Source organism: Neolamprologus brichardi, chromosome 13, assembly GCF_056152115.1.
Source record: "Neolamprologus brichardi isolate AB-2024 chromosome 13, ASM5615211v1, whole genome shotgun sequence".
Taxonomy (NCBI): domain Eukaryota; kingdom Metazoa; phylum Chordata; class Actinopteri; order Cichliformes; family Cichlidae; genus Neolamprologus; species Neolamprologus brichardi.
The window spans coordinates 10,502,815-10,529,577 of record NC_142116.1 but is presented as its reverse complement, the minus strand read 5'-3'; the positions used below and the strand labels follow the sequence as shown (position 1 = coordinate 10,529,577).

The window sequence follows — 26,763 nt, the reverse complement described above, 5'->3', positions numbered from 1 at the left end:
TTGATATAACATTTAAATGGTAAATGGCCTATATTTGTATAGCGCTTTACTAGTCCCCAAGGTCCCCAAAGCACTTTACACACCCAGTCATCCACACACTGGTGATGGCAGCTACATTGTAGCCACAGCCACCTTGGGGCGCACTGACAGAGGCGAGGCTGCCGGACACTGGCGCCACCGGGCCCTCTGACCACCACCAGTAGGCAACGGGTGAAGTGTCTTGCCCAAGGACACAACGACCGAGAATGTCCGAGCCGGGGCTCGAACGGGCAACCTTCCAATTACAAGGCGAACTCCCAACTCTTGAGCCACGATCGCCCCGGTCGCCCCAGATTAGGTGTAACTAATCACATAAACTCTTGGTAGAACTCTTACCACCTCACAGCAAGAAGGTCCTGGGATTGAATCCAGAGTGTGGCCTTTCTGTGTGCAGTTTGCAAATTCTCCTCATGTCTGAATGGGTTTTCTCCAGTTACTCTGGCATCCTCCCACAGTCCAAAGACATGCTTGGGGTTGGATCTATTGGTGATTCTCAACTGACCTTAGGTCAGAGTGTGAATGGTTGTCTGTTCTGTGTTAGCACTGTCACAGATTGGTGATTTGTCCAGGGTGTACCCTGCCTCTCAGCTCATGACAGCTTGGATAGGCTCAAAGCCCCCCTGCAACCCTGAACTGGATAATAGGAAGAAAATGGACAGATGGAACTTACAGAATCTTCATGAATTTCATTAGTAACACTATTAACTGCTATTTGATGTAAAAATGGCTGCTGTGAAACATGCCAATTGTCCCAGTCTGTATATATATATTTGCATTTTAATGAAACAGCACAGATTACTTTCATGACTATATGGCTATGGGTTGTTGACTATTGGGGGTCACTATTGGTGCATTCCATTTGATGTTGAAAGTTGTTGTTTCCGTGTTCCCAGTCAGAATTTTCTGGAAGTCTGGAAGCCAAACTCACAAAGTCAGCGCAGCCCTACCGACTTCACAATGTAAGATGGCAGCAGTGCATGTAAACAGTAAAACTTGTTATCTGCGCTGCCACCGTTTTGTCTTTATGACTGCCTAAATAAGCCATACGCAGAGCACTGACAAGCCTCCATCCATGAACCTACTGCAGATGTGTTTTGAGCGCAAAAACAAGCTGCATTGCACCGTTTTGCTAGAGATGCATGAATAGTTCTACCTAGCAAGACACAGCCTTTTATGACTAATCCCAGCTTGAGAAAGAGTGTTTCAGCATAGTTAATTGTTGAAAATAGAATTTTCAAAAATAACTATGAGAAAGTCATACATGGTACTCGTAGATCTTTCGGACAAAATCACAGTCCTGTTGGCAGAAAAGCTAACAAGCCTGCAAACCTTTTTGGCTGATGAAAATTCCTGAGAATAAAATGCCAGGACAGAGCAAACAAAAGGTACATTCAGCTACTGGTTTATTTCCCAAGGGATTGCCACAGCAGATGGAACTGCATGTTTGATTTGGCAGAGACTTGATGCCGGATGCCCTTCCTGATGCAACCCTGCCATTTATCCAGGTTTGGGACCAGCAGTGGAGTACAGTAGCTTGTGACTCCCTGAGGCTGGGTTTGTATTTCTTCCCAGTCTATATATCTATATCTATATCTCTCTATCTCTATCTATATCATTAATATTTCTTATTGTGGGTAATTTCCACTTTTAACAGTTTTTTTTTTGTTGTCATCAACTCTACAATACATTTTATATTTGTCTGTTTAATCAGAATTACTTTATTGTCCTGATTTTTACAGGACAATAAACAATCAGGACAATCATTTTATTTCCATGCAAGATACAATGCAAGGTGTACTGATGTAACTTATGGTGAACTACATTTATATATAGTTCATAAGAAAAAAATCTAGCTGTTTTAGGAGGAAAAAGAGAGAGAGCACCATGCAGGTATTCAATGGAAAATGATGGTGGCAGAGAGTACAAAGTGTGCACTGGGTTTTTGTTAAAGTGCTGAAATAAAGACACTGCTGGTTATAATATCCCAGTGTCTGCCTGAGTCTCTGGTTGCAGCTTTTAAGTATTGCACTTGGCGTTTTTGGAGCTTAATGCATACATGTTTTAAAGGTCTCAGCTTTACATTAGTGCAACAGGATCACAGGAGTGGGTTTTAAAAAACTGCAGCAATACCTGACACAAATCATGATCCGCTGAAGGAAACACAGAACTCTGTTCTACCTTATTATCTACTATCTACAGTGAAAATGAATGTGCTGTAGTACATCATATGACAAATTATAAGTACAGCACTGCAGATTTAGGAATCTAAGATTCTGCTAATATAATGACATTTCAGATAAGACACACTGATAATTGCCAATGCCTGATTCAAATCCGAGCTCCCTGGGATCTTTTCTGCCTCTTTGCCCATCTTTCATCAGCCTTGAAAAATAAAGCCAAAATACAGCTGTAATAATAGGGTGATGATCAAAAAAAACAAATAGCCAGGCCGATGACAGTTTTTCACTGTGGGAAAGTTAATTGGCAGTTGCTATTTTTGTACGAATTCCTTTTCCCTGACCTTATGATCTCAGATCTGATGCAGTTGCACAGACACTGGGCTTCAGAGAGCATTCTTGCAACTCAACCCACATGCTTTGCCTCTCCTCTGAATCTCCTCAGATTTGAAGACAAATGTGTTTGCAAAAATTTGAATCAACACAAACCAAAGTAAAAATGATGATCACTAATTAATATCTGTCTGCTTATTATATAAAGAGATGTGTGCGAAAAAGAAAGAAAGGCAGAATCTCCATTGCTAATGCAAAACCCTGAAGAAACTTGCAGTGATGGCCATTTCAGATGAAAAACTTCATGCCCTCTTTATATCCACACACATAACACAAACTGCTTCTTGCCCTAACGCATTAACACAGATGGACTGCCATAAACGCACAAACAGAAACCCAGCCGACCTCACACAACACTCATCAGGCTCCACCCTGCCGGCACAGAGAGAAAGAAGGCTGAGCCCGGAGGTGGAGAATAGCAAAAGGCAGAGCCAGTGTGGGATAGTAATACTACTACTCTGCTCTGCTCCTCATCTGGCTTGCCTGTGGTCAAAGCCCATCCGTTAGAGTGCAGGTCACGCACACCCAGGAATACAGATGGGCTGGTGAGTCTTTCTGCCCTGCCACTCAATGATTTAAGGGGTGAGATTAGACAAGAGAAACAACCTGGCTATGAATGAGCAGAGAGTGATCTGTGTGCTGCGTTTGTTTGGACAAAATGTGAATGTATTTGTGTTTACACATTTGTTATGCAGCACATGTGCTGTAGTGACAGCTCTTTGTTCAGTGCTTATATTGCGAGGTGTTTGCAGGGGTGTGTGTATTCTTTTCATGTGCCTGGCTGACGGTGTGTGTACCTTCAAATGTGCGTGTGAGTAAACAAGACACCGGTGAAAGCATTCATTTAGGCTGCAGAGCACAGTTTGCTGTGGCAGCACAATAGGGCGGCACTAGTGGACAAACTGTTTGAATAAATTCTTTGTAGCGAACGCTAAATAATCCCAGGCTTGTACAGAAATCAGTACGTGCTGGCTCAGCTTTGTGGCCAATGCAAAATTCCTCATTCAGTTGACAGTGTGATGCTCAGGGTTGATTCTTGGTTCCCCTGCAGTTTCAAGATTATGCGCTCCGTTCAGCTTCAGTGTTTAGCCTCTGACTTAATCTGTCTTGACATACAAATGGGAGAGCACAAGAGAGAGGGAGTTGGTTTTAACAGCAGTGGCAGAAGTTAACAAAATACATTAACTCCAACACTGTCCTTAAGTACAGCTCGGACATACTTACACTCCAGTTCACTCCATTTCTACTTCGTACTATTTTTCCGCATTTATAGACACATGTTATATCTAACTTGACTGTAACTGTTTCTTTAACAAATGACTGACTCCTGAAATGTTTCGTAAGAATAATCCAGTAAAGCAACATAAAATGTGACACAGACCTCCACAATAAAAGCACACAACGGTTAGCCACACACTGGGGTGGACATTTGGTCTGATTGCATTAAATGTGGGCACAAAACAATTTCAGGATGTTATTTATGTTGCAGTTAAGTCCAGAATTTGATGGACAAAGAAACAGTTTTTTTTGTACTTTGGTGAACCTCCACTGTGGATTTTAAATTGGCAGACATGCAGCTTTAAAATCAGGGGGGGGTCGTACCAATAAAATAAAATAAAAATAATAACTGTTTAGTAATTACATCCATTTTTATGAACCAACCCCCAGATGCCAAGAATTAATTGCACAATTGACTGACAAGCAGTTTCATGGCCAGGTGAGGTCTGTTCCCTTGTTACCTCTTCCCTTGTCTGCTTCACCTGACAAATGAAGCAGACATAATATCTGAAGTTGATTCAAAGTGTTGAATTTATATATTCTTTTCATTTTAATTTCAAATATGTAGCCCGGGGACATGTCAGTGTACGTGAGGGAGCCCATCATTGGGCTGAAAAAACAAAATAATATTGTTAGAGACAGAGACAAAAATTTTGCTTAAATTAACAGTCTAGTCCGCTCTTCAAAATAATTAATATACCTCAGGCCAGCTCTGACCAGCTGAGCAACACCAAAGGGCCTGAAAAACAACAGAAGAGAATTAAAGTGCATGATAGCGGAAATATTTCAAAAGTTAAGAAGGAACTTTTTTTTACAGCATCTTACCAAGTCAAGAACAGTCTGGAAGAGGGAGGCATATCATTGTCAAGGTCTACAACCAAGAGATGCCATCATGGAAATGAAAAATCAAAAAGCAAAGAAACATAATTTGAACTACTGAATAAACAAGGCCCGCTGAGATCAGATTGGAAAACATCTACAAGAGTCAGCACGGTTTAATTGAATTAAAAATTTAATAAAAATAATCTTTGAACAAATGAAACTAAGATTAACTTGTACTAGAATGATGGAAAACTACGGACAGATAAAAGGAACTGCTTATGATCCAAAGCATGCCACCATTATCTATTAAACATGGTGAAGGCAGTATTATAAGCATATACAGCTGCTCTCTGCTCGACCTGATGTTCAGACTGAGCCAAATACTCAAAAACTGACAGGACAAAACTTCACCCTGCAAATGAATAATGATCCAAAGCGTACAGCAAAAGCAACCCAAGAGTTTCTCAAGGCAAAGAAAGCCCAACAGAGAGTGCTTCTCAGTTATTAAATACAAAACTCAATGAAGATAGAATTTTAAAAAACCAACAGCAACTGAACGTGGCTGTAGTAACGACTTAGAGCACCTCGAGGGAGGGGAGGAAATGCAGAGTTTAAAACCCAGTTGTTCAGTTCATTTTGAGCCCATGAAAGGGGGGACTGTAACAGTAACAGTTAATGCAAAACTATTTGCAAAACCCTTTAAATTAAAACTCAGTCTGCCCTTTAATCAAGTCTTGATTGAAGGTGCCAAACTTCAGCTTTTGTCCAAAAAAGTATGGACCCAACTGTACCAGAGAACCAGACCTGCAATATACTACCCTAAAAATTCTGTTTCAGTGCAGTTTAGTTTGCAGACTAATATCTGCTGAAAAAAACTACAGTGCCAGTTAAGTAAATTACTCAAGACTTTTAAAAAAAAGTGAGTCATTTTTAAATATGTAGATCTTCAGTAGGAACCATTTGTCTTGGGGCTTATGCCACATTAATACTATATTGAGTTTCTAAGCTCTAAATAACATTCCCACCAGCTTCCAAGTTGTAATTACAACTGGGAAACTCAAGAGTTTTTGGAAACTCCAACTTAAAACTTTAAAACTGCGGAACTGTGTGAAAGCCTGTCACAGATGCCTCACGAAGTACCCCATTTGGGGTAATTAAAGTAAAACTCGCTACATAGTGTTATCTGTTAACGTCCTGACTTTTTTCTGTGAGGTGAGCACTCAGAAGATGAATCTTTTTTTTCATGAACTCATTAAAAAAAAAAAAAAAAGATCTATTACCAGTCTTATCCTTTAATTACATCTCAATGACATTACTCTTGTACTACTTCTTAAGGAAATGTTTGAAGGCAAAACTTTTGTTTTTGGATTAGAATACTTCAAGTATTTCCTCTTTGCCCAAACGCCTCAGTTAATCTTCTGACAAAGGTAGGGTGAGTTAGTTTGCATCCTTGAAGAATTAAAGCTGTGAAAACACGCATTAGAAATGCTGTACCGAAATTAATAAATATATAAAACCTCTGAACGCAGGAGTCTTTCTAAAAACATTTCTTCACCCACGTAACTGTCACGAGGAGCACTTGCAGCTGCACAGATTGAGGAGATGAACGAGTCTGCACGTTCCCATCGGAGTTTCACGTGTTGGTGCACAGGTGGTACGACGATTTCTTCATGTGACAGCTTGATTTAAGTGAACTGGGGCGCTAATGGTCAGCAAAGCATCAACAGAACCTCTTCATAAATGTTTCACCTCTCTCTGGGGCACGCGCAAGCGCGCATGAACGTGACTGCATCAGTGAGACCAGCGCGTTGCTCTCTCCAAAGACAGCAGAGTTCTTACAGCTCGAGGGGAAAATCCTTAGACAACACCACTGATGAGAAGATACTTGTGCGTGTGGGTGTGTGCACTTTACTTCAACCATTCAGACACTGCGGTCAGAGGCTGAGTGCTCACACCACCTAGTGGCATTACGGCCTTGAATCTTTTTGGTTTTGCTTTTTGTCGAGAAGTTGTAAAAACAAAACTATTTTTGCACCTGCAAGCTAATCACCTATTCAGTCCCTCCACATACAACAAACTCTGAGATAAAGCATCCAATGGAGCCGCAAGGAGTCAAAAAAAAAAAAGCTGCATTTTGCCGAAGTAATTCCCATAATTAAAACCGCAGAAACCAGAACACAGCGGCTTCTGAAAATCTAAAGCAGCCTGTGCGCAAGGGGAGATGCTGAAAAGACAAACGAGTCAAGCCAGGAGGAAATGTGGCCAGATATGGAGAGAGATGAAAGAATGAATGCTGGGAAGGGAAAACAAACAAACACAAAAAACAGTTGTAGTTGCTCGCCGTAGGCTGCGCAGCCTCACTGAGAGGGTTTAGACTGACAGGTTGGAAACGTTAAATCTCATGTCCTCTGCATTCTCCTTTCCCCCATTTTTCTCCTCCCTCACATTCACCAACAGCGGAGGACATCCTACAAATCTTGTTAAGCTATTGGAAATGCTGCGTTTTTCCTCTTTGTGTTTACTCATCCACTTCCTTGCCACATCGATCATCACAGAGGGAATGCTCTCTCTGCCTCTGACCTCCCACTACTGAGAAACTGCCATGAAAGCTATAATGTACAGCAGGCAGATGAAAGGCAGAGGTGCCCGTTGTCCGCAATCATGCGTTTTAGAATTTCAATCTGCTCTTCTGCCTGCGTCTAATCATGTATTTGCATGTTGGGCAACAAAACAAAGACATAATTACACATTAACTGTGCAATGTTTACTCAACATGTTTCCCTGTCTTGACAATTCCTGACGCTTCACGTTTCGAGGCAGCGTTTGTTGAATCGTGGTTGACACAGCTGTCGCCTGTATGAAATCCGTGTTGTCAGATAGTATATCACTACATTCCCCTCGTTCCCCAAGCTATTTGTAAGTTTGACTCTTGGCTAGCAACTGCAACAAGAATCTTTTGTTTCCATTATGCAGCAGTCAGTCAAGCTGAGGGGCCGCGTTCACAAACTGTCACCGCTGAGTGCTGTTAAGTATAGTGACCATGCTTTGGACTCTCACTCTATCCCAGCCAGTTTGTCAGGGATGAGCGAGATCCAGGGGGTTTTGCACATCCATGCGCACACAGGCACAAACTGGGATACAAAGTTAAGCATTCAGCAGCTGCCACACATACATGAATACAAAAAGGAAGCTGAACACCACTTGTGTTTAGTAAAGTGTTCACCTCCTGTAGCTCTGAATACATAAAATTTTTTAACTTGCTCAGAATGAAAGAAAATAATCGAAGGAAGAAACCACATAGGGAGTGTACTGAAAGTAGCAACTTTTTTTTTTCCTTTTTTGAGATACAACTATTTACATGTAACCAAAGACAATGTCCTTGAAAGGGGTACAAACATTTTTTTTCCTCTTCCTGCAATTTTTGTTTTTAAAACAACTCAGAAATATTGTATAAAATAAAAATATCAGCTTCAGGGGAAAAAAGTAGTCTAAGCATCTGAAATGTCCATTAACTGGTATGTACAGGAGTATTTACATTCAGACCAGAATTTTTTTTTTTCTTTCAAAGTGATTAACAGTAAAATGCAGTTGCAGTTCTGTTCACTGCAGCCCTACAAAGCAGATAAAACTAACGTTTTTACAGGTATGGCTGTCGTTCAAATCAGTGATCGTACATGTGAGCAGTACAAGACAGAGGCTTTTCCAAGGATCAGGTCAACATCATCATCAAGGCTTAAATGACACCAATATAGAATAAATAAATGGGAGCTTAATGTATGTTATCCAATGCAAACATATCATGAGCAAAAACATGAAGCTGCTTGTGGCTGGACACAGAAAAATATTAGACTCCCCTAACCCCATCCCGCTTATGTTGATCAACATGTGCATAATATTTTAGTGATTTATGTTTAAAAACTACAATTCAAGCAAAAATTTAGCCACACATAGATGTGCTGTGCCCAGCCACACAGCTGTATCACAAGGGGTGGATTATAATGAGCCAATGTTGGACACAACTGGGATCTCATTACGTAGGCTTTGCATTTTACACAAGAGGAGAACGCATTAAATTAAATACATTAAAAACAACTTCATTACAAACATAAAGGAAGCACAACAATCATAATTTTGAGTAATCCATCACGTTATACCAGTGAGTTTAAATGCATACTCTAATTACACACGGCTGAATTAAATGAACTTTAAATAATCTAAACAAACTAAAATGTGAGCAAACAGACAACGGCTGAGAAGAATTCTAACTTTCAGAAAAGCTCGTAATTTTCCGAGTGCCGTCACCGGTCAAATAACGGACATCCTATTAAAAGTCAGTATGTCACGCAGTCCTGATTTCTTTAACAGTAACTCAGAATTTTGGTAGAGAAATGCCCTCAAGGCAAAAAGAAATATCTAAAAATATAATGAGCCAAAGCCTACAAAAATCAAGCTCCCAAAAATTACTCGGCACAAAATGAAAAGCTTAGAAAATAAGCTAGAAATTCGATTTCCCTTAAACATTCAAGCCAATTGCAAACTTGTAAGTCAATGGGATTTTTGCATTCAAAATCATTCCATACAGGTTTTACGTACAGAGACATCATTCAAACGTCTGTGAAAATGATTTCATGCTAATCTATGATTTCACCCTTGGCTTGGACGTGGACACGCACAGAAGAAAATGTAATGATCCATAAAATTTGATTCAGTGGTTCACACTCCAGCTAAGCAGCCAGAAATCAAGACCCGGCAGCAAACGGGAGACTCCTCCTCAGTGGCCTGCTACCGTCACACATCTCGGGACGATGCGTGAAGACGTCTGCTTCGTTTAACTTTCCGCGGATTATGGGGATGTAGCCTCGCGTCTGCCCGATTCTCACCTGAGGATGAATCTGGATCTGACTCTAAATGGGCTGTTAGCCGAGTGGAACTGAAGTTGTCTGCATGTCTGTCAGCTAGCAGGGCTTTGGTTCGGGTTGTGCTCCAGACAGGGAGTGAAACTTGTGTATATCTGTGTGCGTGTGTTCACGCACATGTCAGTGTATGCCTTTTTTCCTCAGAGTTTAGAGTGATCGCAACATCTGCAACATCTTCAAGAGAATGCTGCTAAGACTCCAATGGCCCCTTGTGGCTTCTAATGGGTAACGGAGAACAAGAGTAACCTGGAAACTGTTTAATGTGCAGTTGGAGTAAGAGCTCGATAGTTTGCTGTCTGTTAACAGTGCTCCAGGTAGTCGATGACCCGTGAGATGGACTTCTGTCCTGTGGTGCCCATTGCACACTGTGTGGAGACAGAACAGGAAAAACAAAAACAAGTGTGTGAGGATGCCAACAACTTTACTTGTGAGGTCTCGATGCAAACACTGATGATAACAGGATGCTTCTGTTCAAAGAGGATGTTTATGAAACAGATGGTTCCAATCTTCAGCTCTGACAGGATGTGTCACAATCAAAGCTGCTGCAAAACACACATCTGTGGCGTGGTAGTGCTAGCATCACAGGAATCCTTGAATTATTTGAAAATTATGTTTTGCAAATTTTATCATTTCAATTATGCCTCTTGGACATTAAAAATATTGAATTGTTAATAATCTGTTGAATACATTTAGTATTATAAAGAAGTAGTACTTCATAAAAGCCAAGTGCTACTATAAGCTTTTTATTTTTTGGAAGATGAGCAACAATCAGAAAGGCTTTCATTTATTCATCTTTCAAATGTTTTGAATTCCTAAGTCATTTCATTAAGAAACAGAAATAAAGGCTCAGCATTTCACTCACTTTCTAGGGGGTTCTGAAAGGAGCTGAACTGAGCTATAGAAAAACTGCAATTATTTGAAACTAAAAGGGAAAATGTGGTATTGTACAGAATTACTGGGCCTCAAGAATGTTTATTTCATCCAAACCACTTCACTGCACAAAAATGTGCTTTTGCTCAATGGGTCCAATTAAATGGCTTTTTGTATCTTCAGTTAATTTGCCTGAAGCCAAGAATTGCATCAACACTCAGAGGCGTTAGGAGGAGGGGGGAAAAGGACGAAGACCTTCAGTGTCAGTATTTTCACTACACTGTCACTAAAATATAAGTTTTTTTTTTTGTTTGTTTGTTTTTTAAGAAGAACACTTTGATTTGTTGAGCCTGTATAATTCTGATATTCATCATGTATTTGCATAACTGTAGATAATTTTTAACTTTGTCAATGTCAACATGCATCATCACGTAACACTGATAACAGAGGGCTGATCTGGATAGTCACACTCACAGTGAGGTTCATGAAGCTCAAGAACTTCTTCAGCATTTCCGTCATGATGGAGAAATCTCCTTTAGGTAGATTTTCTCTCACAGTAGTCACATTAATCTGAGGATGGCAAAAAAAAAAAAAAGGAAGTGAGCAACAACATATATTATAGATTTTTAAAAAGAAAATTTTTTTTTTTTTAAAGATCTGGACAAAACAAAATGTATAAATCTGCACCGGTTCTTACCTGGCTGCCCTGACAGAGGCAGCCCAGCAGCAGGGCTGTGTATGAAGCAACAATGCTGTCCTCCATATGCTTGCCTGCGTGCTGCAGAGCTGCAATAAGCACAAAGGAGAAAGACAAGGTTTCCCCAATATATATTTAGCTGTAATTCACTGATCAGCTCACCCAACACTTCTACACAGCATTAAAAACAATGAGTCCATGATGTTCACAAGAGTAACATTAATTCCTGTTTTACAGTGCTCATGGAGGTCACATTCAAAGGACTAGCAAATACTAAAGAACAAAGCTTTGTATTTCGCAACCTAAACTTCAATGGAGCTGCAAAAACTAATCAACTGTAACAATAGCTGGACACAGGTTTCATTATTCATTAGCAAAGCCTGTTATGATGCAAAGCATGCGCTGTGGCAGAAACTAACGACGCAGCTGAGAAAAGCATCAAGGCTAAAGCTAAACAGATTAAAGTGTAGAAGTCAATTTGCCAAAAAACGTGGCAGACCTCTACATCATAGCCCGAGAAGAACATTGAAGGCAAAACAACAAGAGCTGTTGATCTTGCATGACAAACTGACACAACATCTCTCAATGACCAGAGAAAGTATGGTGGAGACTTGTAACAATCCCCCCCAGCTGTACTTACAGGGTTCCCATGTTATTTTCAATAAAAATCTTTTTTTTTGTTTGTTTGTTTTTTTTAAACGGCATAAATAAATAAAAACTAAGAGCAAGGAATTTGAAAATTATGTGTTATATTCAGGCTTTTATAAACAAGCTTAACTTCTAGTTGACTGCAAGGAAGGTGAAGACAGCACTTTGATCTGTGGTTTTAATAGTCTTGCAGATAAGAAAACAAAAACACCCTCTGTCAATTTTCTTTTCTTTAACAATTTTCTTTTCTTTGGGAAAAAAAAGTGATGTGGTGAGACAAAATTCTACCAAAGACACAGACAGAATAATCAATGACATATTTTTAAAATATTGAGTGGATGAGGGGAAAACCCCACTTGGCACACCCACACACGTCAATAGGGGTGCGACCTGGCCTTCCTAACCCATAGTAATTTAAAGATCAGGAATCTACGAGTTCAAAAAAAGAAAAAGTTTGCTGCATGTCGATCTAGAAGTTTTGAAACTGGAAATGTCATCTCAAAGGAAACTCTGCCCTTCCTTTGTCTGCACAATTTCTTACACAGCTTATACACAAAACTCAGAATTTTAAGATGAATTGACTAATAAATGAAAATATTCCCGTTATGGATAAATGTTGTGAATCTACCCCCACCCCTCCATTACCCCCAATCATTTGGTGTGTAAAATTCAGCGAGAATGTCATTTGAAAAGCCAGAACTAAGCAATGTTGGATAAATTCATTTTAAAAACTTGTCTTTATTATTGAAGACAAGTGCAGTCTCCCCTTAATATCCTTATTAGAGATTCGGTTACTGAATTCTTAATAGGGATATTTTTCAAAGCTTTACAGTTACTGGTATCTTCATCCTTATTGCAGATATTATTAACTCATGCTTAAATTGAGTCAGCATTTATTTGGATTGTAATTTTACTCAAAGCTACAAACAGCTCCTCTTATATGCACAAACCCCAAAATATCTACCTTTATTTAGGTCCAACTCTTCATCCTCCTCCTCTTTCTTCTCAGGTTGGCTGTCATTTGTTTCGGATGCCACCCACTGGATCTCTCCTGATGTCTCTTGCCACTCTCCGCTTTGGTCTAGTGCCGGTTTGGGGGCCTCACTGATAAGGTCGTCAGTCTTTGCCTCAGCCAGGATGGCAGCACGCTCCCTCTCAAGGAAGAGCTGGGATTCCAGGGGAAATAAACAGATGTGGACTCCAAACGCAAGCCAAAAAACAGGAGCCAAGTAACACAGCAAATTTTTCATAATTGAAAGGGAATAAAAAGAGTGGCAGTTTAGCTTGACAGCAAAGGTATTTCATCTTGGCAAAGTTAGGAAGCAAATAGGCATGCCAAATACTGTGAAACTAGCCTGTAATACTTGGGCATGAAAAGTAATTTTGAGGTTAATTGCCAATTTTTTTCTTTAAAAGTTTCCAGACTTTTTGAAAATCTGCAAGAACTCTGGCTGATTTAATCAAACTCTGCATTGATTAAAAAAGAAAAACCTAAATAAAAACCTAATTTTGAAATTTTAATCCACAAACAAGCAAGCATTTACTTACACTTGCTTATTACTTAATACTGTGAGCAAACATAGAGATGTGCATTTAAAGCAGTGAAGAGATGTTTAACACTCCCGAGAAAGATGTGTTACCAGGTAAATGAGTGGTTCACGTGTTCTATGATACAGACAAAAAAAGATTGCAACACAACACCCAATCACTTTGTTTCTGCTTAAATTAAGAATAGTAAAGATGTATTCAGCACTTTAAACTGTATTAAACTATTGTTTTGTGGGGGTTTGGTTTGTTTTTTTTAAACAAAAAGACAAAAGAGAGCCACATCCAGTGACTGCTAAAATATTGATGTATGAGTTCTGGCACAGTTCCCACCTTCACCAGGGCAGCCAAAGCACCGCAGGACTTGGGCTTGTCAGCCGTATCTGCCTGAGTCTCAGCTGACTCTGCCAATGTGTCAGATTGCGTTGGGTCAGCAGGCTGCATGAGGCTGTCTTCCAGACAGGTGTCGTCGACATTGTACTCCATGTCCACCAGACAGTGGCGGTTTCTGGAGCTGTACTCCACAAGGTTAATTAGTAGACCCAGACCCTGGTATACACCACAGAATACACAAATTAGACATTCGCATACATATATAAACTTACCAAACAGCGTGTCAGCAACTGTGCCGTTGCGAAGATGTTTTCTGTTGTTGAAGAGAACCTTACCAGCACACGCACGTCAAATCGCTGCTCCTGGGGGATGTAGCGTGGGACTAGAAGGACGCAATTTAGAGCAGTCACTATTAGCTGATCCTGTTCACCCGTCTTAGTGCTTCCCCACTCTGTAGACAAAAATAACCTTATTATTAACCTCTGCTCACACATGTCAACATGATTCCCTGCTAAGCACCTGAATATTATAGCTCAAGGTATCATCATCATACAAGATACAACTGAATTCTAGCTGACCACATTAACACGAATATATTCATTTTGTACAGAAGTACACAATGAGCCATTTCATCTTTGTATATTTATAGATCTACAATCCAAACAAAAAAACTACAGTAAACTGAGTTTTTTGCAGTTTTCCATAAATAGCATAAGAAAAGAAAAATTATAATTAATAATATTTTTCTTTAAGGTTATTAATGAGAATACCATTGTCATGGGTAAGGTTGAGTAGCACTCCAATAACAGCCCTCATACAGTCCTCCACCGCCTTTCCCACATTTGTGAAGCTGCAGTGAGGCAGTGCAGCACCCGATGAAGACAGAGAGGTGTTGTTTAATGCCCTGCTGTACCGCTGGATCATATCCTCACAGTATCGCAAAGCTCTGATAAAAGTAAGAAAAAGATATTGTTGACAGAAGGTAAAAAGTGACATAACAGAAATGAAGAAAAATATTAAAGTGCAGAGTGGAAAGATAATCCTAAATGCAGAAAGTGCAACGAGCTTGAGCACATTTGATCTTCGATATACTGTGTTCATGAATGCAAACTAAGAATCCATGGTTAAAACTAAGATCTAACTTTTGCTATCAATTTTAGAAACCACAGACCTGGTTATCGGTTTATCCAAATCTATTATCCTAGGATTATTTTTATTTGACCTAATGTTGCTTTTGATGGGCATGAGAAGCTTTAGAATTGCCCCGAGGTGATGAGTAAAATGATCTTACAAAAAGTAAAAGAGACAAAGTGAAAAGGACCTGTCGTCACGATAGCCACTGCCTCCCAGTATGTCTGTAGACAGTCAATAATAGCTGTAAGCAGTAGCTGGTGCTCACCTGGCAGAGGAGACAATAAGCTGAGAGTCTTTGTAGGCAATCAAGTAACTCTGATTTTCAGGGTTCTGCACTGTGACCTGTTGGCAGGAGATGAAAGAGAAATGAAATCAATAGAGGGAAAAAAGTACACAAAGAACCTTGAAAACAAGACAAGAAACACAAAATTAAGGGAGACCCTTTATGTTTAGCTCAGAAAGCTGAATGGCGTTTTAAGACATAGCTGATAAAGACACATTCAGTGCTTTAAGCAGAGGCATTTAATCGGGTAACAAAAGTCACCAGCCAATTCACAGCTTAGTACTCAATTACTGTTGTCCTTGAGGCTCACTCTAGTGTGACTTTGGTGCAAGAGAGAATCCAACTTGACAGAACTGTACTTACACTTTCAAGCACTCTCAGACACCTCTCAGCCCCCCATAAAGATGCTACAAGGTTCTCCTTGTCATCCTCTTGGCTCAGGTTGTCAACACACTCTTTCACTGTGGCAATGCAACACACACGACACGTGGCAATTACAAACCGTGGCAAACAAAATCTTTGCATAGGTATACACATATGCACTGTACAGCATGGCTTTGAGCACATTAGTATCCAACACCCACCTTTGTCAACAATATGGTCCAGGCCTCCCAGTAGCCGGAGCTCCTCTTTGAACCAATCACCAGCTCTCTTGGAGGTTAACGACAGAAGTGTCTCCATGGCAAGGTGCCCTGTCTGCAGGGATAGAGGACAGAAGCATGTTTAAAAAAAAAAAACATCACATTGGCACTCAGACGTCCTCTTCAGAAAGCCTTAAATGTTTGGCATGATTGTAGCTAAAAGACTTAGAGCCTGGAAATCACCATCTCCTCCACTGTTCAGGGTTTGGCTACGTGAGATGATTGCTTGTTTGTATATTGAAGAGGTTCGTTATCGTTTGGCTGACACCCATTTTAAGTTTGTCGAAATCTGGGGCCCTTTTCTCAATCATATTAATGGGAATTTAACATAAACTTTAACCCATTTGACTGCACTTTGTGTTTGTGTGAAACTGCACCTCTGCCGGACCCTGATTCCTTCCTGGACATGTTTCCCACATCTTCTGGTCTTGGTGAACTCTCTGTTGCCCTGTCTAAACTCACAGAGAAGATCATCTTCTTTGGACAATGGTGTTTCTTTTGAACTTTTGATTTGTACTGGCTAACTGGTGTATTTTTATTTATTTATTTTTTTCCTTTTCTTTCCTGTTTTCCTGTTTGGGTTTTTTTTTTGTTGTGTTTGGTTTCTGTTTTTTCTTTTTTTTTTCTGTGCTTAAATGTTATTGTTTTTAAAAAAACATCACTGGAATTTTATGTATGCTTGTATTACAAACCCACTATTGTAAAAGTCATCTACACTAAAATACAGATTTTCCCCCTAATTAAGCTTGATAAGAAGAAATATAAACCAGTTCACCAAGAAAACATTACTAGGTAGTAAAGCACATGTAATATTAATGCTGTCATGTTATCAAATCAGCAAATTTTCTGACTGAAATATTGTCGATCAGTTGTGACAGGTCAAAACTGACAGCTGAGCTGCAGTAAGATTAGTGTATTTGCATGCAGAAGGGGGTGCATACAAACAGCTCAGACTGACATATTATATTTTTATGAAAAACCTTTCCATCAAAGTAGTATAAAAATGCACGTAGTGTTGCTTATTCAATAAATATATGAACAAGAGACTGTGGTTACTGATTAAATCCAAGATTCACCAGATTTCTGTTATGACTTCTTTATTGATGAACAACCTACCGTGATGTTTTCTAAGTCAAGGTGCTTGTTGTGCACAGTCTCGCACAGTTTCCTGATCTTCTCTTTGACCTTTGCCATCTCCTTTGCTGTGAGCTGATCCTGGTGACCCGAGTAGTCCTGGTCTAGTTCCAGCAGCTTGATCATTAGCTCCAGACATGCCCTGTCCAGATCCATGTTAAGACGATCCCGGCTCAAAATGTACATCAGTGCAGCCGTGCACAGAGCGAGGTTCTGATAAAATAACAGATCAGGTTTTACAAAGGGGTGCAGGCAGTGTAGATCATATGGAGAAAGCTCTGGATCAGTAAGAAAAATCTTATTGTGTGTCACTTTCACTACATAGTTCTCAAAATTACAAAATTTATATTTAGATATATTTATAAAACAAGAGGAGTTGATTCACAGTGTTATTCAGTCAAGGATTACAACCAGAACACAAAGAATATGTTAAAAACAGCACCAAGAGAAAAACAGAAAATACACACACACAAAAAAAAAAGATTAAAACAAACTGACATCAAAAAAGGTCCATCCGGTCAAAAATACTGCCATATCATAAAACAATAATAATACCCACCACAAGCTCTTCGCTTATAGGAAAGACTAATATATTTTAAGACACTACATGAAAAACAGAAAACCCACTTGTTGAGCAAAAAATAAAATCACAAACCTATTTATACGTGTGCATATCTAACCCTGGGATGTCATTTGAATAACTACTGAGGTCTCCTTGCACTCTTCTTGCATTTTGATAATTTAATACCGAAGAAACAGGGCTCGTGATTCAACACTTCATCTTAGATGGAAAAGTAATGGTTCATGTCACAAAATAAATTGTGAAAGCACCAGTTATTCAAACGTTGTATTACCATCTGTCAAAACTTCAAGGGAGACGATAGAAAGAGATTCTAGCAGGTGACAAAAAATAATTAATTAAAAACAAAACTTTCACTGACCGGGTGTTGTGGAGCATCGTTGAGCATTTTGAAGACCTGTGCGACTTTTCCTCTTGCCCTCAGGTGCATCCTGAAACTGGGCATGGCACACCGTGTGGCCAGGCTGATTATACTGGAGAAATGAGGGATGAAAGCAGAGAATAGAGGGAATGTTAAAGATAGATTTATGACAATGAAATCAGACTACTTTTAAATTAAAATGTCACAAATGGCAAACTAAAGAAATATAGGGAAAGATTTAAAGACTAAGGCTTCAATGTTGCCCATGCTATGCATCAATACAACGTTCTAATGGTACAAAACAACAACAGCCTGACTGGCTTTCTGCTGATGCACAGTATGGATCCAATGCAACCATTAAATTATTAAGCTGTTTTTCTCAGTGTGAGAACGAGACTGGGAATGATTCTTTTATGTGTAAGGAAATGTCAGTGTTGACTTAAACATCACCTTTCTAATTCTGTAACTTCATATATCACAAATAAAAAATGTCCAATTTATTCAATAGGTAGCAATAAGTAAAAACAAATAAATACAAAAAAAGACTATAGGACAAGAAAAATACAATGTAAAACTAATTTAGTTTATTATTATATTTAATTATATTTTTATTATTATCATCATCATCATCTCAACTCATTATGACAGTTATTTGAAGCTCTTCAGTCATTACTTGACCAGTTTGATGTACAACTTTGTAAACATACAGTGAAAACCTGTTGGTGTCCCAGGTGTGAGACACCTTCAGAAGTGCTAATGTTTTACATATATTAGCCCAGACATAATGTAAATATAGGATTGGGTGTGGTGTATGGCCACATTAACTACCTGTACTGCATTTCTAGTTTGAATTATGAAAAAAAAAATCACTTAAATCCTGTGAAAACATTGGATAAGAAGTGTGATTTACATCATAGTTTCAATGTTTTAACTAAATGTGATTTTGTTATCACATTTAGTTAATCAGTGACACATGATCAATTATTTTTTCATGGTTTCAATGAGAGAGCAATGCTGTGAAAATGAACGCAGAACAATATTAGTTTCATCTTGGATTTTTTTTAGTGTTTTTTTTATTATTCATAAACGCTGTAAGTGAAAAATCACAATTTGAAGTAAAATGTGATTAACAGGCTGAGGCACAACGGTGGAAGGGAGGCAAGCAAATGCAAAGGGACAGAAATGATTGAGAACTTTAGCTACACATGAAGACTCTGAGCTGGAGTGCAATTCAATTAAAATTGATCATCTGTGCTTGTTTTTAAAGTATTAACTCTGCGTTTTCTACCTCCTACTACTTTGTTGCAAGAATAATAACTTACTTTATGAATTTTGGTTTTAGGTACTTTTATGAAAAATTAACTGGCATATGCTTGTACCAGTCACTGAACTTTGTAAACTAAGTAACATTTAGCAGGTCACGACAAAGAAATCAAAATCAGACCAAATATATAAATGTTCCTCTACAACACAAGAAGGAAAACTTCCCAGCTGGTTATTGAACTTACCTAAGGCATCTTGTGTTGAGCGGCTGACTACTCTTGAGCCCCGTCTCCAGGTACTCAAAATCATCTGTGAACTCTTGATTCTCTCCAAACTCCACCACATCGTTGAAGTGTTTCACATGCTGCACCACAGTATACAGCTGGTAGAAGGAAAATGGGGTTAATTGTAGCTAATTGAGAAGCACTGCATCTGTCCAGACCCTCAAATTGCTCACACACACACAGCAAATTGCTCACATTTCTAAATTCCTAGATTGGTTTCACAGCCAGCAAAAGCTTCAGGTCAGTATGATCAGCAGTTGACACTGTATGTATATCTATATCAGCAGTCACACTGTGAGTGGGCTCAGCACGACACAGGATGGAGGACCTGGGTTTATAACAGAATCAGTGTGTGGTGACAGCTTAGTGTAGCTGAAGCCATTTAACCTCAGGGGATCTGTGGCTAACAGCCTGATCTGGGGCCAGAAGGCCCATCTGTAAATGACACAAGCTGTATGGGAGTAGCACTGGCACACATCAAATGAATGCCAACCCTTCACTGGCTGAGTGTTTAAAAAGGATGGGGGGGAAAGGGGGGGGGGGGGGGGGGGGCTAGGGGTAATTCATACTGGCAAGCAAACAAAATGTGAAGTAAAAACTGATCAGCAAGATTTATCTAACAACTGCTGTTACTCAGCAAATCTGTGTAACCTGGACTCACCTCCTTGTCTTCTTTTCTGCATTTGAGTGCTGTGACAATATCCTGGTTGAGTCGTGTGGGGATGGTCTCTGACTTAATGACTTTGGGTGGCGGTGGAGGAGCTTTGAACAAGCCGTCATCTTTATGGGAGTTGCTGTCCTTGCTGCTGCTCGATAAAATAGCCTAAGGACAAAAAAGAAGCTGAGAAACGGGGCTCATACCAAAGCAACAAAATCTGTTTAATGACATGTCCACAAGATTTACCACAGCTGAACAGTCTGTTAACCACACAAGTCTTTAATAAGTGCTGTTAACAGATGTCAGACGAGGTAGTGCAGAGTTAACAATAACTTTTAAATCCCAGTCACCAGACTCTGATTAGCTAGTCTCTAAACAAACATTATTTCCATTGGGGTAATTCAATACAAAACATACAAGCAAACTTCACTTGCCTGGAAAAGTAATTTCACTTGAACAGCAAGACTAATTAGAGCAATTAATACAGAAATTGTTGACTACTAAGAGACCAGTAAACAGTATCCTAATATGTGGACATTAAGAACACAAACACAAATAAATGTCGCTAGTTAATAGGATTTGCTTTACATAATAACCCAGTAATAGTGTTTACCTTCTCTGTGCAAAATGAATGTATACACCCTAATGAGAACTTTAAACATACAAATACACTCTTTACTCACAATGACAGAGTTACATTTTTGTGTCAGTTCCTGACAAGCAAACCAAGCAGTAACCTTGCTGAAAAATTAAGACGAGGGAAAAAACTGTGGCTTCTCTTATAGCAATTTGAGTTTGGCTCCAAAATTAATCAATGTGTGATTGACTTGTGGTATTTTAAAATGCCTAGCTTCAGCCATGAAAAGAACACCTGACACAAAGAACAGATTTAGTCTACATAGCCAACTTCCTCCCCCATAACATCTGATTTTTTTAATAGCTCACATTGACATTTTATTATAGCTTAAAACTGAAAGGCGTGCTAACATTAGCTACAGTGGATTTTGTGCAATACTTTACCTCCAGTACTCAACTGGACTAGACTGAACTTTTGAAGCATTTTTAATGTACTTATCTGATGAGTAATATGACTCGCCAGGTGGCACAGCCCATCCGAAAAGTTTGATACTCAGTTTCAGTGACTGAAATTCAAGTATTATAATTCTGTTAATAAGCAGATACCCATGTTTGTGCTTTGCTAGGATCAGCTGATGATTTAGCACCCCACCAACTGGCCTAAATATGGTCTCTACATCAACAAAGTCAACATACCAGCAGCTAAAACACAAATATTATGGCTTCAAAATGCAGGTTTAAGAAGCTAATAGATGATGCCACATTCTGTCCATCTTTTCCTAACAGTCTACAGGCAAAATACAGTATCTTACCGGAGCAGTCTGAGATCGAGAGAGTGGAGGCACAGGCATTTCTTCAGGTTCGGGCTGGTTCCAGTGGCGAGCATTGTACACAGCTTTAGCAGGAGACTGAAACACAGCAAGAACTTAAAAATTAGTCACTTAACTAAACGGATACACATATTTAGTGATTACTAACGGCTAGCATAAGAAAATACTGATGGTGCTTTCAGATTGATGCATTTCAGTGACGACAGTTTAAAAAAAATAAATTAAAAAAAAATTACAACAACCTATATGCCAATATTTAATTCTCGAAAGAATACCACGTTCCAGCTGTAAATGAGCAGAACTGAACCCATAAACACTGCATGCTGAATTCATGTTGATAGACTAAGACAACAGCAGCCTCAGTGTAGAACACAACAGTCCCCAAGCAGCACAAAACATTTCCTGAAAATGACAGATTGTGAAACTCAATTATATCGTACAAAGACAATGTAGGAAGTTTTGCTGAGGATGTAGAAAGAATAAATACACAGAATTAGTGAGACAGACTACAAATAACCCAAAGCCACTTCAAAACATGATCTAGATAAAGAGAGAAAATGTGGGCATTACACAAAACAGCACAGCATTACAAATCAAAGCAGAGTTATGAGAAAATATGTGCCTGATGAAGAGGTAATATCCAAATCCCCTTCAAAGTGGAAACCCATGCATGCTACTGAACGCACATTTATGGGATTCAAATGAGACTGCTGTCAAAAGTTATTCCCTGGGCATCACAGTTCAATGCCTTAAGTCTCCGACTGTAGTTCTAACCTGCATCACTGCTGAATCACAGAATTGGATTACATAAAATGACAACCATATAAATTTAGTTTTCAGTTGAGCCTCTTACCCGCCCACTTGCTCTATTTTTCTCTGATGCTCTCCTCACTCTCGTTATCTCAGGCTATTTTCAGACAAGCTGGGCATTCTGTTATGTAAATGTCATCTAAACATCAATAAGCCAAGACATGTCAGACCTGCTTTAAATCCTGGTCAGGAGTAAGGTCATCAAAAGTGCTAGATGACTTGTACTGAGACACTTAGATTGATCAGACTGCAGTTAAAAGGTTTGTCCCTATCCCTCGTCTATGCAGTAAAAAAAAAAAAAAAAAAGTCTCATGGGCAAATATTCAAAGACACTGGATGGCACAGGACAAAGAAAACATTTGGTTGAAAGCGAGCCAAGAAACACACGGGCAATTTTAAAACATGCTCAAATACCTTTTTGGGTCCACTGAAAATCTTTTTCAGTCCACTGCCAACGTCCTTGGATTTGTCACTTGGCTTCCCTGAGCGTGCTTTCTGGCCCTCGGTGCCACCAGGACTTGAGTCATCGGAAAAGTCAAAGGCATCTGCTGGATAAACCAGATTGTTGATGATTAAAGGAAAAAAAGCACAAGTTTGTAAATGGGTGGAATATTAACCAAAGTGGGTCATCCAAGCACTTCTGATTTAAAGAGAGGTTTGAAGTTTATGTCGTTACATTGGATCATGCAATAAAATACCAATTACACCAACACCAGATCTGTTTTTAAGGACTGCTTTTACCTGTATTACTGCTAGCATGACTGTCTTGAGAGTCACTGGTATGAGGGCTATCCACGCTGGAGCTCAAAGCAGCTAAGGCTGCGGCTGCCTTCTTGGCCTTCTTTTCTTTGGCTTGGGAGCTCTCATCATCACTGTCACTCTCACTCAGGTCATCAAAGCCAAAGTACTTGATCTTGTAGCTACTCTTGCCAGCTTCTGAACCCTCCTCCCCCTCCTGGTCCTCTTTGTCCTCAAAGCCAAAGAACTCTAGCTTGGTTTCAGTCTTGGTCTTCTTGGTCTTTGTCTGTGTGGGTCTGAACCTACAAACAAGAAGAATATTTTTTTTAGATTATTTTGTTTTGAAATATTGTGCCTTATGGGATTTTTCAAAGGAGATAGAAACTGAAGCAGGACAAAGAAAAATCTCTTTTGTAGAAACAAAGAAAAGAAAATGGGATTTCAAACTGGGTGCATAAAATTACTTAGCTGAGTGAATAGAAAGCTTTTTTGTCAATAAATGTTACTGTTTAGAGATATCTAAAAAACTGTAGACTTTACAATACAGAACAAACACTAATGCACGTTTCTCCAAATAGTTGATGTCAATAGCTTAGTTTAAAAATAATTCTTATCAAGTTAATTCCGTATAAATGGCTGACATGAGATGAGATCGCACACAATGACACAGACAGGGCACACATTTTTGCCACCATCTGCCATTTTGACTTGTTAGAGGGGGATTTAACATTAAACTAACAAACTAAAGGTTCACTCCCTGCTGCCTCTCTTGCCACTGGTGATTCAATCTGACCTGCCTCTCAAAAGCAATGAAATAAAAGCGCAAGAACATATCAAACTTCAAAGTATGACCCGAAACTTTGAATTTTAAAGCCAGGGACACATCAAGGTAAAGCACATTCTTTCAGAACAAAAGTCTGGCCAATACTGTATAACAATACGATACATGAAAGCATAATCTAAGTGCCAATGAAATCTTTATTAAACCTGAACTTCAGTAGCGTCTGCACTTTGTTCCTCAGAATATGAATGAATGACATTTTTATAAGACCCAGTACTAATGAGAAATCAAGCAAAGTGTGTATGAGCACGCGATAAAGTAAGATATAAGGTAGTATGTATTATTATATTTAAATTACTAACCTACCACATGATGGCTGCCTTATGGTATCGTGTATACACGGTAATAAATATTTAACCTGAAAATATTTACTACAAAAACAAAATCTTGAATGACACAAGAAAATATACTCAAGTCACCCATCCATGTAATTAGCAATGGTGGATAGGCTACAATTGTTTAAATAAGAATTCAGAACATAGTATTTTGAGAATTCTCCCTGCAATGTGGCCTTTAAGACACAGAACTATCAGCCTTACCTAGTAGGTTTGGGTGGTGGTGCATCTGATTTCTTCTTCATCTGCCCTGCTTCTCCAAGGTCAGCCGGGGGAGCGAGGCTGACCAGTTCGTCAATGCTCCGCTCCATTGAGTCCTGGATGGTGACATTGCACACTGACAGGCAGGAAGGGTGGAGAACCGTGTAGTCCCGTACCCTCCCACCACCCCTTCCCGCAGGCTTGGCTGCTGTTTTAGCACTGGCAGCAGTACTACTTGCACCAGCAGAAAGGGCATTGTTGGGCTTATCTTGGGCACTTGCACCATCAGTGGACTTGTTGCTGTTACTTTCTGCAAGTTCAGATGATGATTTGTCAGCACGGCCTGGCCGCTGGTATTTTTTGCAATTTGAGGCCCTCAGGGTAAATGGGGAAGGGGGAATGTTGTCCACTGGCTCTGGTGGGGCCTCCGCTGAAGGCTCCACCTCTGCACCTTTCATTTCATCTGACAGCAAGCCATCACAAGAAGATGAGGATTGGAAGTCCCTGCTACCACCTGGCACATCAGTGAACAGTTTAACAGATGTGTCTATATTAGGAGAGGAGGAGGTGGACCTCTGGGAGAAGTTCTGATCATCAGAGAGGACTGTGCTTGACAAAGAGGTCCCCCATGCAGGTTTCTGGCTGCTCTGTGATTCACTTTTGTACCACGGCTGGTTATTTTTACCTACTTTCTCCTCTGTTTTTTGTTTGCCTTTGAACAAAAGAGAAGATAAATGCAGGTTTGTTTAAACAAAAGACAGGAACTACTATGCTTCTATAATAGTTAGAAATCACTGTAAAACTTAAATAAGCTGGTTAAAATAAATTTGGACAAGGAGTTTAAAAAAAATTCATGGAAAACTGAAAACTTACTCGTGAATGTGGCTGTTGAACATGCAGAGGACTGTGCATAAGTCACAACAGCGGCTGTCCCAGTGCTTTGCACTGTGGTGGTCTTTGTCACCTCCCCTTCAGCAACTTTTGCCTGCAACACGTTGTGGGACGTTACAGTCTTGGACTCTTCATCACTGTCAAAGCCAAACGGGTCTTCCTCACTATCACTATCCTCAAGCCTGGGCCTTTTGGGGACCTCAGAAACGTCAGGTTTTAACAAAGGCCGTTTGGCTCCGAGCTGAGCCTTGTAGGTGGTCTCCCCCCATTTGGTGGTCAGAGTGGGCTTTTTATTGGAAAAGACCTCCTCAAATTTCGAGTTAGCCTCCCCACCTTTGCGGTTGTACGTTTTGCCGAATCTGGATGTCATGTTGGCTGCTCTATGTTACATATTCCCTGTGAACAGCAGCAGAGACAATAAAACATTTACTATACCAATAGTAACATCAAGAACATTATAATCTGCGCACTTAAATTAACACGAATGACTTAGCAAAGGAGGGTTTAAAAAAAAAACATAAAACAAAGACAGGCTGTAATCGTCATGAGTGGTTTGGGGAATGTTATTTATAATAATCCGGCTAAGTTATGTTTCAGCTGTTGGCTGGTAGCGCACAAAGTTAGCATAGCTAGCTCAAGCGGTATAGCTTTCCAAACCATCATCGGTAAATGTGAGCAACACGACAGAAAGCTTGAACGATTTAGAGCAACTTTAATACAATTTGAAACTCTTTACCCATCAGCACATACTGACAGGATAGCTAAGTGCTGTGTTAACTCTAGCTCAGTCAGCCCCTGTTTGTAAAGTTAACTACTATAAAGTTAGCCACAAGCCATTAGCTTAACATGGCTAACTATGCTAACGTAAGTCTGTTTACATTTCTCACCTGGCTGCCTCAAATGTCGGAAACCTTGCGTTTGAAACAAGTTTTAGTCTTTTGACGTAATGGTCTGAATGGAAATACTATGGTTCAAAAATCGTCCGTAATTACAAATGAGTAATAATGCAGTGTTACCTTTTAACTCCAGCGAAAGGCTAACCGTCCGCTTGTTTTTTAGCCAGCCGGCTAGGCCTGATTTCCCACTCGCACACAAATCAAGCGGGTAAAGTCCGCTCAGCAGAGTACAAACACCATTACAAAGACATCTCTATTCCGAATATGTCCACGCAGCGATGCTTATCAACACAGAAATGCGTACTTAACGCATCGATGCCTGTAACAGTCTATATATGGTAGATAATCCGGACTTTTTGCATTTTGTAGTGCTACGGACGGCCATTAAAATATCCCCTCCCTCCTCGATGCTTGGCAAGACCCTCATGTAGAGGGCTGGTCGAAGGCAATCGACCAACCAGCAACAGGAAAGGTGTCCTGTGCGTTGAGACTTTGTGAGCAAACGCGACTTCGATTGGTTTAAAAATTAAACCAAAACAAACAATAGGGGGCGCAAGAGGATCACATCAGTTGGGTTGAACTTGAAGAC

At 39.7% G+C, this 26,763-nt stretch overlaps 1 protein-coding gene across 2 annotated transcripts; it reads right to left on the bottom strand.

Moving 5' to 3' along the window:
- Positions 1-8,016: 8,016 nt before the first annotated feature.
- Positions 8,017-26,675, bottom strand: wapla (WAPL cohesin release factor a). 2 transcript variants are annotated; one of them, XM_006783667.2, is made up of 20 exons: positions 26,295-26,675; positions 25,261-25,674; positions 24,391-25,099; positions 23,014-23,312; positions 22,687-22,820; positions 21,445-21,540; positions 20,060-20,221; positions 19,360-19,496; positions 17,852-17,963; positions 16,893-17,123; positions 15,720-15,831; positions 15,499-15,596; positions 15,118-15,194; positions 14,489-14,664; positions 14,054-14,169; positions 13,719-13,934; positions 12,805-13,006; positions 11,193-11,281; positions 10,970-11,065; positions 8,017-9,990 (listed from the first exon to the last, which is right to left on the bottom strand). In XM_006783667.2, the coding sequence occupies exons 2-20, from the start codon at positions 25,646-25,648 to the stop codon at positions 9,925-9,927; spliced, it is 3,516 nt and encodes a 1,171-aa protein (XP_006783730.2). In that variant the 5' UTR covers positions 25,649-25,674; positions 26,295-26,675; the 3' UTR covers positions 8,017-9,924. The 2 variants fall into 2 exon arrangements, with proteins under 2 accessions (XP_006783730.2, XP_006783731.2); XM_006783668.2 differs by having other exon boundaries at positions 22,687-22,817.
- Positions 26,676-26,763: the final 88 nt, after the last annotated feature.

Excerpts from the sequence above, each read along its gene's own strand:
- wapla (XM_006783667.2), bottom strand. The coding sequence starts at position 25,648 with ATGACATCCAGATTCGGCAAAACGTACAACCGCAAAGGTGGGGAGGCT. Across the intron at positions 25,100-25,260 it reads TTCAACAGCCACATTCACGA|GCAAACAAAAAACAGAGGAG; the intron begins GTAAGTTTTCAG and ends TTTTGTTCAAAG. Across the intron at positions 22,821-23,013 it reads TCATGCTAGCAGTAATACAG|CAGATGCCTTTGACTTTTCC; the intron begins GTAAAAGCAGTC and ends TGGTTTATCCAG.